Here is a 17,256-nt window from a genome sequence, read left to right as displayed (position 1 = left end):
ATGGTGTTTTTTTAATCTTCTTTCTAAAATTCATTTACATTTAGAAGAAGCAAAAGGAAGAAATCAGGGAGGCCCAGAAAATCTAGGGAACTTTGAAGCTGACTTTTGGAAAGATACTTTTTTTGTTCTTAAACAAAAGTTTATTGAGCAACTGTACCTCAGGATATTCTGGTGATTGCGATATATGAACTGAGTAAAATCCAGTGCAGCACAGTGTATTGGCCTTTTTTTACACCTTCATGTGTGTAAATAAAATCCTCTGTGTGGGTTATGGTGTTCTGTCTTACTGTTATTCCCCCTCTTTTTGTTGTTCTAGATGAACTATCTCAAAACTGTTTTATTTAATGACGGACTCTTGCCCTTCAGCATGAGCATTTGCATGGGATACAGTAAACTTCATTTGCATCCTTGATGTTGCATGCTTTTCCATCAAATGTTACCTGAAAGCCTGAGAAGTCACATGCAGAAAAACTGTTTTTGAATTGGTCATGCCCCTAAATTTGCTATTTTATTTTAATCGACTGTTCTGTATGATACCGTTGTCTTAGTGCAAGTGGCACATACAAAAACTGGGAATCAATAATGTTTCATTTCCTTTTCCAGCAATGGTGACAATTTTGCCTTGTTGGGACAGTCCCAAGTGAACGCAGGGTCTTGCCAAAGACCTGGGAAAATTCAGACAGCATAGGCAGAGCAAGGTGTCTGTAATCCAGGTCATGTTTCTCTCCTCCCTGACAAAATACATGGTATAAGATCATTCCAGGAGCGGGAGGGAGTAAACTTGGGCGCTCCCGCTGCTTCGGGTGGGGGCACATGAGTCCTCCTGACACAGCACCTGACCTGCCACTGCGTCACCTTCATTTTCCCATTTCCAGATCTGCACTTTCTCAGCTTGGGTCTCACAGTTAAAGGCTGCATTGTTCATGTTGTGATGCGAGATAACGTTTTCCTAAGTGACTCAGATTGGTAGTCAGCATTGGCTCCCAGTTAGACTCAAAAATGTTTGAACTGCTCCTAACTTGGCTGGTTTTAAATGTTTCTGTTTATGAAATCCTTAATATTAACTTTTAATTGGAAAGGTGACCTCTTTTGAGATTGTTTATCAAAAACTCTTACATATCATAAAAATTTTTGGTCTTTAGATGTTAGCAACAAGCTTGAAGGGGAAATACCACAAAGGAAAAATTCAAGTTGATGAGATTGGACAAACAGCTTCAGAAAGGGAATGAGTATGGATTCCCAAACACATGAAAACTGGGATGTTGTGGGACAGCATATACCACCTGAAATGTCATGATTTGTATATTGCAGAATGTCTCATAGGTGATAATCACTCTTAATTGGCTATGCATAGTTCATATCCTTTGTTCCTTAATAATTATATAGTACTGTCTCTTAGGTATTTTAGTGACTGGGTAACTTAGTCCCTGCTCTGCCCCTCTGTCATTTGCCTATCTTAAAATAGCCTGCTGATTTCATGTTGATGTAAAATTTGGTTTCAGGCACCGCTATGTCTGTTATGTTTTTTAGAAGACCAATATAGGTCACTAGGAAACCTCTTACCTTCTCTAAGATACTTGGTAGGTTTTTTGCATTTTTAGTTTTCAAAACTGAAATTTGAAAAGAGACAACAAAGAAGAAGGTAAGAGGTGAGCTAACAGAATGTAGGGATTGTGCAACACAAATTAATCTTTGTTTTTTGCTTGTATCTTTCCTAATAAAAATGGCTAATAAAAGAGAAATAATTATAAGCAGTTAGATGACAGAGGCAACATAAATTCTGAGTAGATACACAAACAAATGCATATGGCTAAACATTTAAATGAATGAGATGATAGATTTATATAATTTTGACTCTTAAAAACCTCAACCTTTTTACATCAGGATTTGGTTCCTTAAACTACTTTTTGAAATCAAGAGAAGTCCTTGAGTGAGTGCAGCATTAATATCCTATGTAGTTCTCTTGTCTACTTTACTCAAGGTGCTGGTATTATCTTCAAGTTTGGGATTTAGGAAGCTACTTTTCATATGTTTAGTTGATGCTCTCTTAATTGGAGCGATTACAAAAGGGATGTATTTGGTCATCTGAGGTATACTGTAATGTGACAGGTAATCCAAAACAAGGAAAAAAAATAATTAATTCTAGGGCTCAAGGTGAAGGAATAGATAAATTCACAAGTAGAAGACAACACACAGCTTGAAAATTTTAAAGAAAAAGACCCACAACAACTTTAAGCTCTGCTTTAAATATTTCATTTGAAGATTATACATGGCCCCTTTTGAGGTCTTATTATTTCCTTGTATTGTTTGCTCTGCCTGTGATCTACCTTCTTTTCTCTGAGGTCCATGTTGGATAACTAGCAGAAGGGACACAGGGGCTATGGTCAGCACATATTTTTCATTCACATCTGAACACCACAGATATCAACATACCATGTTTAACAACTCTCCTGTGGGCTGCCCCTATTTATTGCTTCCTGGATATGGTTTGACTCATTTCCAGGTTATTGAGGTTGATTCCTTGATTTTCATGTAAAAAACTTAGGACAAGCCTTGAAAATGTGAAACAATTGGATTTTTTTTTTTTTTAATACTGATTTACAGCCACAGCTGACTGTGTTGTCTTGTTGCAGGTTTGATAGATAACTCTGGTCTGAGGCTAATTTATACTCCGGTTTTAAGGAAATACGATGCTGGGGTTATTGAAGCCGGTCTTTGGGTCAGCCTCTTTCACAATATCCCACCAGGCATGCCTGAATTTGTGTCAGAGGGTCACTGCACACTGGAATGTCTGGAAGAGGTATGTCTCCTGCCTGAATCCATTGGTTTTCATTCTCAGAAATAGTTTTGGACAGCCTCTTTAACTTCTTGGGAAGATTGATAGTTACTGGTTAAAGACATGTGAGCAAAGGCATCTGCTACATGCTGCCCTCCAGAATGTTGAGTCTTTTTGATCTGGGTATTTGGAGTGCTCAGTATTCAGGCTACTTTACTGATATGAGTAATACTGGATGACACAGTCCTTGTGATGATTTAATTGTGTGTTCAATATATAAGCATACATTGCTTTCCATGGCAAAGCTATTAATAGCCTGGAAAAGCTAGTCCAGAAAAAATGTTGGGAGAGACTAATTAAGATCTGTGCATGTGCAAAAGGCTCCTATTAGTGAAGTGAAAGCCTGAAAGGTATTCTTAGACCAACCACAGAAACTAAACACCTGAACAGATTTTGTTGTATGGCCCAAAGTACAAAATTATGCATTCATTAAACACTTGGTTTCATTAAGGTAATTTAAATATCTCTACAGATAATGGAAGCACTGTCTAAAATATGTGATTAAGATATCATGGGAGATTGTCATATACTTTGTCATTTGTAGAGAAAGGCTGGATCAATGTCTGCTTTTTATAATGTGGTTTGGAGTGAAGGGCAAATTAGATATGGAATTTAGGTTTGTTCTTGGTGGTGTGAAATGTTGCATATTGTCATAACATATTTCAGCCTAAAAACACCTGAGTGATCTATTATCATGAAATTTCTGACCTTAAGGCTGTACTTGAAAGGTACTGCGATAACAGATTATTTCTAGTTTGGGCTCTGCATAAGAATCAAAGTTTAGCATACCAAAAGTTCAGATCCGTACATCTCAGCTGGAATGGGAGTGATGTCAGATTTGTGTCAATTTGGAAAATTTCATTTTAAAATGTTTTTGACCTGCAAAAAGTTTCAGCTGTAAACCTACAGTATTTCACTCCCAGTTGACTTGAAGATGGGAAGTAGACAATATTATACTTACAGCTTCTTAATTTAAAGTGCTTCTTTTGGCACAGTATTGATGATAATGTCATTCATAACTGCATAGAAATTATTTTTCACAATACACATCCACATTCAGCAGTATCGGCCAATAGCAGTAAAATAATTTGCAGGTTTTAGTATAATAATCTTGAAAGTCTTAATCTATTGAGAATTATTTGCAGTCTAGTTGATTTTCATAAAAACTGTGTGCATTAGGAGTCAAACCACTTTTTTATTTAAAAAAAAAAATCACAGAAAAAAACCTAGCCTTTTTTGTATATAAAACCTTAATTTCACATACAGGTTTGTTTTTGCTCCAGACTGCATTTTGCTGTAAACTGAGGGAATGTAAAATGCATTTATTAATATATTTTCACTCTGTTTGTACATTGCATTACATTACATTACATTGCATCTGGACACACTGATTGTGTTGCTTTCCCCTGGCCAGGCTCTAGGTGCCGAGAGACCTGCTGGGATTCATGTGTTTGCGGTACTTCTTCATGCTCATCTTGCTGGCAGAGCTATCAGGATGCGCCACTTCCACAATGGCAAGGAGCAGAAGCTGCTTGCATATGATGAAGAGTTTGACTTCAACTTCCAGGAGTTTCAGTATCTGAAAGAAGAAAGAACCATCTTGCCAGTATGACACTCTTAATTCTTTCCCTGAAAGTGTTTAAGAGATCATGTGCCTAACATTTACTCACATTTAGGATTAATTTTGCTACAGAATTTCTTGAATATTTTGTTCTTTTTTCCACTTATCTCAGAGTGGCTAATGCATTAAAGTTTCAGTGTCTCAGGAGTGTCCACCCAATTCATGACAGAATTGGCTTGGCCCATCAATTCAAGCTATTCTTTAGGTGTGCTTGGTGTCCACAATTACTTGATTTGAACTTTACTGTTATAAATGTTTGAACAAAGCAGATTATAAAATCACACGTGTGCCTGGTTGTGCCATCTTTGTGCACCTAGCCAGCTGAAGAATAGGAATGCCACTGCATGGCTTTACGGAGCTGTTGGAACCAAGGAGCACATCCTGAGTATTTGCACACAGCAAGTATCCAGCCTTGCAAACTCGTCTGCAAATCAGCCAAGCCTTCTGTTTGTTTCACATTTTTGTTTCTTGTTGGGAGCGAAACTCTGTGCTCATGTTCCACATGGGGTTTCACTGAGTAAACAAAACCCTTTGGAAGAAGAAATCATGGAATTCTATCATCTACTGTTTTTGTGAGAATAGTATATCTTTTAGAAAAATCCCAACTGCAATTATATTATAAAGCAGTAGCTATCCATGGGTATTGCATGAAAAGAGTCTATATTTTTTTGGATGAGTCATTCATTTAAAAATTATTCACTTAACCTTTGTTAGTTCCAGCCAGCATCTATTTTTGAAGCTTTGGCCTGAGAACAGAAAGTTTAATGCTGCAAAAGTTGGGTATTCCAGATCTGGCCAGCAGAGCAGCTGCAGATGTGCTTGTCCTGGTACATGTGAACAAGCCTGTTACTTCATGGAATTGGTCAGATGCAAAACATCAAACAACTGGATTTTGTTTATGATCGGAGCCAGTAAGGGAAAAGGAACTGAAAAGGCCATTGCAATGACTGAACTTCAAGTATGATCAGGAGCCTCATGGTTTAAACTTCCAGGCTTCTCTTCAAGTTCCTTCCTCTCTTATGTCTCTTCTCCCACACTGGAATACTTTGATATTTGTCCTTTAAAGGCAAGAAGCTAAAATGCTAACTTTCTAATTTAATTTCTACAGCAAAACCTGGATGTTCAGGTGCAGCATTTACTCTTTGAAGTCCAACTGCTTGTACTCCACAGGGACTTCAAAGACAAACTGGTGTTACCTCCTCCAGGAAAGAAGTGTTGAAGTGTTTAGGAAAAGGGCTGGCAGAAGATGACAGGTTTGCAGAGAAAACCTGTAATATTTTTAGGAAAATCCACGCAGATTATAGAGAAAGGCCTCTTAAAATTCAAGAACAAAAGGGAGTAGACAGCAGAAAGACTAAAAGAGGTATTCGATAGTATCAGCAACTTAAAAAAGACAGCTTGAGCAGAAGCTGGAATTCTTTCTCTGAAGTGAGCATTTTTCATGCCTTTTATTGTTTTCATCTTATGCAAAACTACCAGTACAGCTTTACATACATCATTCTGGTGTAATTCAGACCACAGTCTAATCAATTAACTAATAATATTAAAAATTTTCATAGAAGCTGTTATTCTCTCCTTCTGCCAGCTCTTCCAAGGGTGTATCCTTCTTTCAGCTCGTGGAGTCCAGGTTATTTGTTTTCTTTGCGTACTAGCACTCTCTTCTGAATTTGGAAGCAAAAGATCTAATCTCACAGAAGGAACACTTCTAGTGAATGTTATCCAGTCCGTAAGCCACGAGAGCCAGAGACCTCACTGGTGGGAACCAGCATATTCCTGCTGGGAGCAGAGAAGCTGTGCCAGTACACACTGCTCCAGAAAGCTCTGTCTCCATTTGGCCGACACAAGGCTGACGCACCTTCTTCCAGCAGCCCGGAGTATAGTTAGCACTAGCATTGATCTGGCAATGAGACAGCCTGCAGGAAAGGAGAAATTCTCAATGTTTGAAGGGTGATCTGGTTTTTTGAGGGAAGATTAATGCAACAGGTGATAAGGGAAGATGAAGATACAAAAAAATGAACCAAAGCAAATAAAGCTCTGGCATCTTTGTGATATGAAAGTGCCCAAAAATACCAGATTTTTGATGTCTGGCTATGTTCTTCAATATTTTAATTTCCACTTGATTATCATGATGGTTTTGAGATTTGTCTTTGATTAGGTACTGGGAAAAAAGTTACTACCAAACTGTAGATCAGTTTGTCAAGACAGCAAAAAGTTAATTGTATGTACTTGAGAAGGTGAGTATTCAGCCTTTCCCATACATCTGTCAATGTAGTTAAGTCTTTGCCTGCCACTCCTCTACTCCCAGGCTTGGCAGATAAATAGTTGTTATTGTGATGTGGAAAACCTTCTTTTCCTCATTTGGCAAGTATTTCTATTGAAGTTGGCAGGATAAATTAGCCTGGGGAAAGCTATCCAAAGTAGCACTGGATGAGTTTTGGAGCAAGAATCATGTGTATACATCGTCTACACATAATTTTCCTGAAAATAGGATTATAACTGGGCACCTCCATTGCTATTTTAAAAAAACCAGACCAGACTCTTAAGACTCCTTTTAAATCCATGGGGGATCCCTGAGGATCTGGGATAATATGAACGCTACGTGCCAAGGCCTTAGCATACGCCAATTACCTAATCCTTTGCTCTTTCAGAAAGTCGTATCCACTGCTCTGATTTTTATTTCTTAAGTGTTTGCTGTCATCTGTGGTTACCTGAAGCTGGTGTTGATAAACTTCAGAACTGTGAACTTCCCAAATATTGTGTTTCAGGGGGATAATTTAATCACAGAGTGTCACTACAGTACTGTGGACCGAATTCGCATGACATGGGTAAGAAAAGTTTTAATGGATCAAAATAAGTACACAGGTAATATTGTGGACTAAAATATTTTTCATAAAATTCTATTAAAAAGTGTGAACTTAGTTGCTAATGCCTGTGTGCACGTAATTATGTATTATCTTTCCTTTCATAGATTCTGAGGTTTTAAAGTCATCAGGACTATTATGATCATAGTCTGATCTCTTGCATAAGGCATTCAAATGACTAGCTTATAAAAATAAGCAAGCCAGCTCATAAAAGATCTTTAAAAATCAGACTTCGCTAGTATAAGGAGTGCTTTCTTCATAACGTGTATTGACATGCAAATTCTGCATATTCTAATGAATTATTTTTATGAACTTGTTATGCATTTTTCCCCGAAGTTGTAATTGCCAGTTCTTACATATTGATTTTTACTTATGCTGTGACCAAGATGGGACCACTTGCTTTTGTGCCTAACGTAGAATCCGGGCAGAATGCAGGTCCTTTGGGCTGGGAGGAGGAGGCTGGGCGCAGTGATCCTTTGCGCGTTACCTTCTCACGCGGTGGGTTTTCCAGCGGCAGGGACCCTCCTGGACAGCTGCTGTCCCCGGGGCGGCACAAGAGGAGCCCGCACCGTACCCTCACGTCCTTGCGGCTGAGGCACGAGGAGCGGCTGTGCCACAGCCCTGAGTGCAGGTTCACGGCAGCAGACAAGGCAGGGCCATGGCCAGGGAGTGAGCATCCCCTTCGGGGTTGAGGGGGTCCAGCTCAGGTTTGGCACATGGCAGTGCGCGGTCTCCCAGATGCAGCTTTTTAGGTTAGCAGAGGCCAGGCACCAGCCATTGCGAGGTGGCCATTTGGTTTTGGAGGTGAAGCAAATTCGGTTGTTGGGACATGAGCTGGACTGTGCCGGCTGGCTGCGAAACCAGAGAGTGATGCCAGACCCACTATGTTTAGGGGAGGGACGTAGCTACCAGCACCCAGCCTTTGCCAGGGGCTGATCCCGCTTCCTAGGGAGGGGCTGGATCCAGACCTCCAGGAGGTGAGACCTGAGGGGTTTCTCTTCGGCAAGGAAGACCTGTTCTTGGCATCCAGAGAGCACAGGGCTACCTCTCCCTGAATCATGGCTTGCATGTAGGTACATGCAGTAGGTATATAAAGAAAAGCAAAAGAGTGAGAACAAAGGCTTTTGAGTTTTTGTCCTATTTTCCTGTGTGGTGATCACACTAGCTCTTGGCCCTTGGTTCATGTGTTTTGTCTTCTCCATTCCTATTTCTGTGGTTCTGTGAGATTTGTGGAAGTGTTCCCACATGGGATTTAGGAACGTGCAGCTCATAATCTTGTCCATATTTACCAAGATTAATTTTAAATTAGTTGTTTGCCCCATGGCTCTCAATGAAAGACTGTTTAAGAGTCTGTTTCTTCTGCTAGCTAAAAATCTTACTGTAGTTAATTATTTTATAGTTAGTGCTCATTTGTTCTTGAGTCAACATTATCTGTTAACTTAAATAACTCTTTTCTTTCTTACTCTTTATCTGCATATGTACTTACAAGGAGAGTCCATATAGATACGTATTCCATCCCAGCCTCCATTTTACTAGGCGAAGCTCATTTAATTTCTTATTAAACAGACTAATTATCCTACCAGATTTTTTCTACATCTGCTCCACTTTGAAGTCCTTTTCCCGAAACATGGTAGATATAAGTACCTTGGAGACAGCTGAAAATAAACCTGAACTTCTCAGATAGTAATCTTCAACATAATAGGAGTCTTATTTTATTGATAATTATTCTTGCTGACACTTTTTAAGCTCAGGAGCTATTGGTTGAGCTTGCAGTATATTTTATAATTAATTATGTAACAACTTATTGCTACTTGATAACCTAATATGCAAGATAAACGTGTTGAACTGGGCCTCCTGATACATGTTTCATTAGCATATAAATGCTAATCAGTGTTTTTATCTGTGGGATTCCAATGCTATCTTGATTAAAAGAAAAAATCCTATTTTCAGGGTGGTCTGAGCACCAGGAATGAAATGTGCCTGTCGTATCTGCTCTATTACCCACGAATCAACCTCACCCGATGTGCAAGTATCCCAGATATAATGGAACAGCTCCAGTTCATTGGTGTTAAGGAAATCTACAGACCGGTCAGGCAAGTAAAATATTTATGAATATGTGTAGCACCTCTATTTCTGTCTGTGGGATTACAGGGTCATTTTTATATGACCTTTATTTCTTTCTGGTAGTGCAACATGTTGCAGGGTCACTCATGCCACTTCTTTTTGATCAATATGCTGTGCTGCTACTTATTTCTCCTGCCAAATTATTTTGCATCTTTTTTTTTTTTTTTTAAATAAAAAAGTAGTTTCTTCTGTTAAGGAAATAATATTTCTCACAGGAAATAGTATTTCTTTTTTCACCACAACCATCTGTAAAAAGACTATGTATCAATGTCATATCAATGTTTCAAATCTATCAGTTTATTAAAACATATCAGTGTTTCACATATATAGAGATAATTTTGAAAAAGGAGTTTGGGAGCATTGGTATCGAATTACCCTGGGTAGATTTGTTGTCAGTAATTCTGCTGAAGTCAGTTGGTGCAACCAGATCCTAGAACTGTTGCCCACGTATAGAGCTTAACGCTGTCTTAGTGACACTGACAAAAATGCACAAAAAGGGAAGAAGTTGTAAGTTAGAAAGGAAATGGAGGGATTGAGAGAATATGAAATTTTTCGTAGTAAAAGATAAATGGCAGATAAGCACCATGATGGACAGAAATGAGAGAATTGGAGGCTTTGGAAGAATAACAAGTCAGAGGATGATATGCAAGGTAAGTAGAGAGAAAAACATGGAACCAGTGGTGGGAATCTAGCCAAGAGGAAGAAAAGAGCTTTTTAGGTGAACTGTTGGCTGCAAGGGCTTGCAATTCTGTGCAAAGACACTGTATTCCGAGTCTTGGACTCCTACTCAGGGAAGCAGGGAAGCAGGACACTGCACATTTTTGAGATGTAAATCCATGTCAGAAAGAAAAACCTCAAGCTCATTCATCAATTTTTTCTTCCTAATAAAAATAATCCACAAGAATCTGAATATTGACCCGCTGCTCAGCTCAAAAGACGTAATATAATTTTGTTGTAAGATCTGCCTACTTCAGTGCTCCATAAATATTAAATACCCCCTCTGTGAACGGCGAGGGGTGGGGGCTGTTACCATTTAGGCAACTCAGGATCTATAACAACCACCATGAAGGTCCGTGCAATTCAGCTGGCATCTGGCTGCTGGGGTGAACCACAGGCTGGTGAATTTTAAACAAGGTGTTACAGTTTCTCCGGTAACTCAGCAGAAGTCTTGCTGTCCTTCATCATGAGAGTCCTCGGCAAGAACAAAATGCTTCCCAGTGTGTTGCTGGATCTGGCTTTTCTGCCCTTCAGTGTCTGTGGGGTGACCTGCACAACGATATTGCTCACTAAGAGCAAGAGTGATTTTCAGAACCTAACATAAAATTTAAATTTTGGCAGGAGATGGGAGGAAGCCCACTATAGACAGGATAGATATGTGTGAGTATATAAAAATCAATAAATAGCATATTTCAGTTTTTAAGTGTTCCTTACAGTGCTTAAAATTAAAGCATCTCAGTAGCAGATCAGCAGTGGAAGTGACTGTAAACAGTGAGAATAGCCTAAAGAGGAAACTTCCCACATGAATGAAATGCAGAAAAATAATCAAACAATAGAAAGTAGAATGCACTATTAGTGGTGAAAGGTTAATTACATTTGTATTGTTAGTTGCACTAAACTAAGGTAATAATAAGATTTTAAAATAAAATGGATAGACTAGTAGTGTGTCATCACATTTAAATTTTAAAAATTGTCTTTCCTTATACAGTTTATCTTAAGAAAAACATATAAAACTATTATTGCAAAGTAATTTGATGTACAAGCTTACTGGTCTTAGTTCTGAAATTTATATCCAAGACAGAAGAGTTTGAAGAAAGTCACAATGCAATCAATGTCTACTTCATTTTCCACACTATTTCTACTTAAAATCTCTTTTCATACAGGGAGAACACAGTTTCTAAATTAGTCCTAGCTAAAAGAGTCTTTCTGAGCTTAGAAAGAAAATATTCTAACAAATGTATGCTCTCTTGAGTGTTCATTCATGATAACTGTACTTAAAGAAAAAATGCACATTTGGCCTGGGGAAATAAAGATGTTTTGAATAGAGTAAGTATGCAGACTGTCTGCTGCAAATGGAATAGTAATTAGAAGAAGAGATTATTAATGCCTCTAGTATTTATGACCTAATCCACAATTCTTGTTTCATTAAGCTCTGTCAGCCTAAGGATATGTGACCTGATACTCATCTCTCTTGTGTCAGTCTTACACTGGAATTGCTTCACTGACGCCTCTGAAGTCTCTCTTGACTTACACATGAAGGCAAACTGGAAGCAGGATCAAGGCACTGTGGCTCACTTTAAAACTTCTTCCTCAGTCTGGTGGCACAGACATGGTATAAATCATGAGGAGCTGAGATGAAAGCGATTGGGTCACAATAGTGTAAAATAGGTGCTTGATTAAAATTATGTCCTCCGTGCCTAAGTGTTGAGTAGGGCAGAACTTTGGCATAGGCAGCACTTTACCCAAAGCAAGTGGGAGACAGCCTACTGCAAGATAACACAGATCTGTCTAAAGTGCTTTGAAAAGATAACTCGTGCTCCAACCGAAGTATTAATTAGGTTACTTAGATAAAGGTTTAGCTACTTTCATTCTTCCACTAGCTGTATTGGACTTTCTGTTTTTAAAAACTTGACCCCTCCACCATGTTGTTTCCATTCATCCCAGTAGAGTCAAACAAGGAGGAAGCAAGAACAATGGAAAAGGATTTCTTAAGCTGTTTGTTTGGTTTTTTTTAATTTTCCTTCGTTATTATTTTTTAGTTTTGTTTACTAAATGAAAGACAAGAAATCTCATTCCTTCCCTTTCCACATCTTTGGCTGGTGGGGAATTGGATTGGTCCTACTTGTTCATGGGGAGGATTCCCACACGTGGGCACATAGTCAGATCTCTCACAGCAGTGCAACAGGTCTCTATCCCACCCCCGGCCAAAAGTCCCCTTGCAGCCAGCATGTAGGGACATGCCAAAAGGCAATGTCCACAACACTAGTTATTCTCATTTGATCTTTTGGCACTGCTGCCAACCAATGCATGTTAGAGCAACTCCTGTGCTAGGCTGAGTTTTGACCTATTATCTGAGTTATGACCAGAGCTTGGCAGAGCCATCTGGAAGCAGCTTTCTAATGGCAAACGTTTCTTTACAATACTGTCTGCCAAGCCTAGTAGAGGGTGTGGCGCTTCTTTTGTCGTGTTTTTTTGAGAAGTTACAACAGAAGTTATGTTTTGTATTGCCTTGTGTATTCAGTTTGTAGATCAGAGAACAGTAATGTAATTCTTTTTCTTAACTTGAAGTCCTTCATTTCTAAAAGCATCTGGCAGCAAGTCCTAAACTGCTGACAAACTTTCATAAGTCTGTTAAAATCAATGAAACTGCATCAGTTTTCAGTAGCAGAGAACTTAGCTGAGAATGTGTTAGGCATAAGACACGTTAATAGTACATTTGTTTTTCTGAGTAGATTCTCCAAAAGCTTTTCCTCATCAGTTCCAACTTGATGGTATTTATCTATTTTTTAAAATCTATTTATTTATTTTTCTTTAGGACTTGGCCTTTCATTATCAAGAGTCCTAAGCAATATAAAAACCTGTCTTTTATGGATGCAATGAACAAATTCAAATGGTCCAGATCGGAGGGTCTCTCCTATAATGAACTTGTGCTTAAACTACCAGTGAACGTGAGATGTTCAAAAACAGATAATGCAGAATGGTCGGTAAGTCTAAGTGTTGAAAAGAAGGCAACAATGCCATGAAACAAATGTGATTTACTGTGCTTCATTGCGTATGAATAAGTACCTGGTTATATGCCTTCAGAATGTTTACATGGCTATATTGCATTTACATACAATAACAAATTATGAGAATGTTTCATCAATGCTTTCGCCTAACTCGAGTTCTGGAAGTTTTTAAAAAGAAAAGTTGGAGCTGTGATCAGCACTTGGGATCAGTAATAGGAGTATGAAGTCTTTCAGTGTGGCTGGGACTGATCAGAGTGTAACCATGTGTCCAGATTAGGTGACCAAGTTAGAAAGCTGTTTTCCCTTGGTTGCCTCCATTGTCAGGGACTTACGTTAGGGTCTTGTGATGGATGATTCAAATCAGGTTTCTTCTCTGAGTCGCTCTGTAGGGGGAAGCTTATTGACTGCATAAGAAAGCCTCAAGCATCTAACTTCTTAACTCAGGCATCTAGACTACCTAAAGTTGTATAAGGACTCTTGCAATATCCCTTGCTTTTTTGTTGGTCTTGTGTCTTAGAGAGGTCTACAGTATTTGGCCAAGAAAAGTACATTTGGATTGTCTGTTTCCTTTGTGCACCTTTGGAAGATTATCTTCTATAGTTTTCCTTTCCCAATTCTCTTGATGAAAAAAACTGTAAGATAAAAAATAATTCCCCAGTAAGTTGTTACTTATTCTAAATGTCTACTGGTATTTTAACAGGACTGCTGGGAAAGGCTGTCATCTTTAGTATTCATGTGTGTTTATAAAGAAATACTAGTGCACGTAGTATCATCCCTGAAGGAGATGCTGAAAAATATATATTACTCCTTGAACTCCTTTACAGAGTCCAAATTCAAGACTCCATTTTACTTTTTTGAGCTTTTCTGCTCAGAAGGGGAGATTGTCTCATTGTACTGGCTTATCTCCTACCATTATTTTAGACCAGCCTAACAGAGCTGATACCAGATACTACCGATGAAATAATTCCTAGGAAAGGACCTTTGCTTCATTCTCCTCACCCCACAAAACAGCCCACACTGCCTTGTAGTGGGTCACACAGTGCTTTTAGGTGGTGGAGAAATTGCCCTTCCTGCAGCAGCGTTCTCGAGACTTTCCAACATCGATCAGACTGTTCAGCCCATGGGATGTCAATGAAATACTGTGTGCTATAAATAATCAAAGAGGTTCTGTTTTTTTCTAATATTTGTCCCACTGCAGACCTTCTGTGAAAAGTAGTTATTGACAGTACATGTGACTATTCATCAGTTTTGGTTAAACTTCTTGACCTTTGCAACAGCTGGCCAGTAGCTGCTGCATAGCTACTCTTTCACTGATTATTTGTCTGAGGACAAGATAAGATGATGAAAAGCATACAGAAATTTTATCAGGAAGAGATAGGCTTCTTTTTTTTTTTTAAATGGGATGCTTTCTGGAAAATGCTGTTCCCCTTTATCTTACAGGATGAAGGAGCAATACTTATGACTTAAAGAACATAGTCAAAGAGTGAGCTCACTGGAACTGGGAGTGCTTAGTTCTTCCTTCTAATCATAGTTTCCTATTTCAAATGACTAGGGCATATTCATCAAAGCTAAGATTAGGACTCTTTCCTTTCCCTTCCCTTATTAGTGATATTACATTAAATTTGCCATCCTCATCAAAATCAAGAACAGACTTAACCTGAATAGCCAAACAATCAGTGAGTTGTTACAAGAAGGAAAAAAGTTGAACCAGAGGAAGTGAGTTGAAAATACCTTCCTCCTTCTGTAGGGATGGTGCCTTGATCAGTTTTACCTTTGTGTTGTGTTTGCTAAGATTAAGTCGATATTTAGATTTTTTTTTCTGCAGTGCAGGATAATTGTGACATGGAAAAAAACCTAAAGCAAGCACATGCTGTGCAGGTGGGCATTCAAACTTTGAAAAATGTTTGTGTCTAGGGGCTTGCTTTTTGCATAGTTTCTTTTCTTTAACGTGTAGGGAGTACATTTAGGAAAAGCATAGCCAAGCAGTGTACCCAAATCTCTCCAATTTCATGTCAAAGCCAGGAAAGGCAGGCAGTTGTCTAATTCCATAAAAATTGCACTGAGCTCTAAGGGAAGAGTAAAAAATGCTCAAGGAGAAATATGACACTGCTGTAGGCAGCCCTGCTTGAGCAGGGACGTTGGACCAGATGACCTCCAGAGGTCCCTTCCAATCTCAACTGCTCTGTGATTCTGTGAAATAAATGTGTGCACAATTAACTGCCTTGTACATGCAAGTGTAAGCCTTGTATGTACAAATGAACGCGTTCAAATATCATCCAATATCCCTATAGCACTGTAACACTATAAACTTCTATTTTTGTCTGCCAGAAAGATGAAAACAAAAACCAAACCAACCAAACAATCCCACAAAACAAAATAAGGTCATACAAATCAACAAATAAAGGCCTAACCTTGCTTTACTGGAGAGGATGCCAGTGTGTATAGCTGTTCCCAAGCTGAGAACAATGGATGTGCACACTGGCAGCTCATTTGGCGTGCAACATATTAATATTTTTACTGAGCTTGATGTCTCCACAGTAAGAGTCACAAGCCCAGTACAAAACTAACAATAGATTCTCATGCAAGCTGCTAACTAGTTAGAGAGCAATACACAGATTCCTAATCTTATGTGATGAAGCTCTGATCAATTTTTATTATTTTAATTGCAGATCCAAGGCATGACAGCTTTACCTCCTGAAATAGAGAGACCGTACAAGACAGAACCAGTAATATGCAGCTCATCTTCCTGTTTACGTTGCAGTTTATTCCTCACCCTGTTGTTTGTTGTACATGTCACAGCCAGTATCATAAGAAACATTGGGCCCTTTGTATAATAATTTTTATTCATTTGTGTTCTGTATGCCATGCAAGTTCTGATGTGTTTGCACTGTTGCTATTGTAGATTTATTTTTTTACGTATTAATAAACTAAATTTGCCAGTTCAAAATAAAATGTGTACTTCCTCTGAAAACTGTGGGTTTTTTGGTTTTCAATGTAAAGTATGTATAAAACACAGTAGGTACACTGGCACGTCGCATATTGAAATCTTTTCCTGTACCATTTTGTAACACTTTGTCCTGGCTCTTTCACGTGGTGTTTTCAAAACCAACTATGTATATGGGTAAAATTAATAAACTAAAAGCAACTTAGTTAACCACATTCAACCTGGTGTGTGCTGTATTATTTTGTCTTGATTCTTGACATCTGCAGGTTATGAAATGATTTCTGTATGGACAGGTCTTGCAAACATGTATTTGGGCATGTCTGACTGACACCTGCTGTAAAGCTACAGGAAGGATTCATTCAGGGAGGACATTCCTGGGAGCAACACATTGCAAACCATCTCTCCACCTTAAGAGAAGCGAGCGCTATGGGTGTCAAAGGGATGAACCCCAAATCTCCCCATAGCAATTGCTGTACGAGCCCTTCAGCTTGGCAGGGATTTCTCTCCCCCTTTTCTGTTCTGTATCTCTTCCCCAGTCCCTGGCAATTCAGTGTGTTTCTTTTGTCTGAAGGTATTTGTACAGTGAGTAAAGCTTTGGCGAGGGGTAGGCACGCCTTTGCTAGATTTGATCTGGATAGCAATAGCAATAAAGATCTATCTCACAGCCAGGCTCTGGCACACACAGGGAACTAGAGTACGAGCCTGCCAGGAGCTATTGTTAGCACATGCTGAGCATCATGATAGTCCAAACTGTTGATTAAGAGGTTATTTTTGTGTCTCGTGTAAAATTTTTTATTTGTTTGTTTATTTATTTGGAAAACTGCAACTTTTTTACTCAGGTGGTGTTGGGCAGGGAAGATTCCCAAAAGATACGTAATTTATTGTTCCCCAATGAAATTATGCAACACAGTAGAAAAGGACTTTGAACATTCAAAACCCCCCTTATTTTTGTAGTCACACTGCAGTAACAGTAAACTATAATTTTTCCATAGTGCTGCATAAACTTTACTGGAGCGTGGCTGTAAAAATAAGTTGGTTTGGATGTTGAGAGTGCTTCCCTGACCACTGCAACACCTGCACTACAACTAACCTCTGTAGACTTAGTTACATACGGACTCTGTTACTCACATTTTATGTCAGTGAGC

At 38.8% G+C, this 17,256-nt stretch overlaps 1 protein-coding gene across 1 annotated transcript in view; it reads left to right on the top strand.

The window, feature by feature from the left end:
• Nucleotides 1–16,001, top strand: part of MOXD1 (monooxygenase DBH like 1) — a 50,695-nt gene extending 34,694 nt beyond the window's left edge. The window contains exons 7-12 of the mRNA XM_072857911.1: nucleotides 2,634–2,800; nucleotides 4,251–4,442; nucleotides 7,223–7,282; nucleotides 9,269–9,411; nucleotides 12,975–13,143; nucleotides 15,837–16,001. Of these exons, the coding sequence (XP_072714012.1) occupies nucleotides 2,634–2,800; nucleotides 4,251–4,442; nucleotides 7,223–7,282; nucleotides 9,269–9,411; nucleotides 12,975–13,143; nucleotides 15,837–16,001 (896 nt within the window). The remainder of the gene's footprint in view (nucleotides 1–2,633; nucleotides 2,801–4,250; nucleotides 4,443–7,222; nucleotides 7,283–9,268; nucleotides 9,412–12,974; nucleotides 13,144–15,836) is intronic.
• The last annotated feature ends 1,255 nt before the right edge of the window (nucleotides 16,002–17,256 follow it).

This window comes from Ciconia boyciana, chromosome 3 (assembly GCF_034638445.1).
Source record: "Ciconia boyciana chromosome 3, ASM3463844v1, whole genome shotgun sequence".
Taxonomy (NCBI): domain Eukaryota; kingdom Metazoa; phylum Chordata; class Aves; order Ciconiiformes; family Ciconiidae; genus Ciconia; species Ciconia boyciana.
Note: the sequence above shows the minus strand (reverse complement) of the source record. Positions and strands in the feature narration are given on the sequence as shown.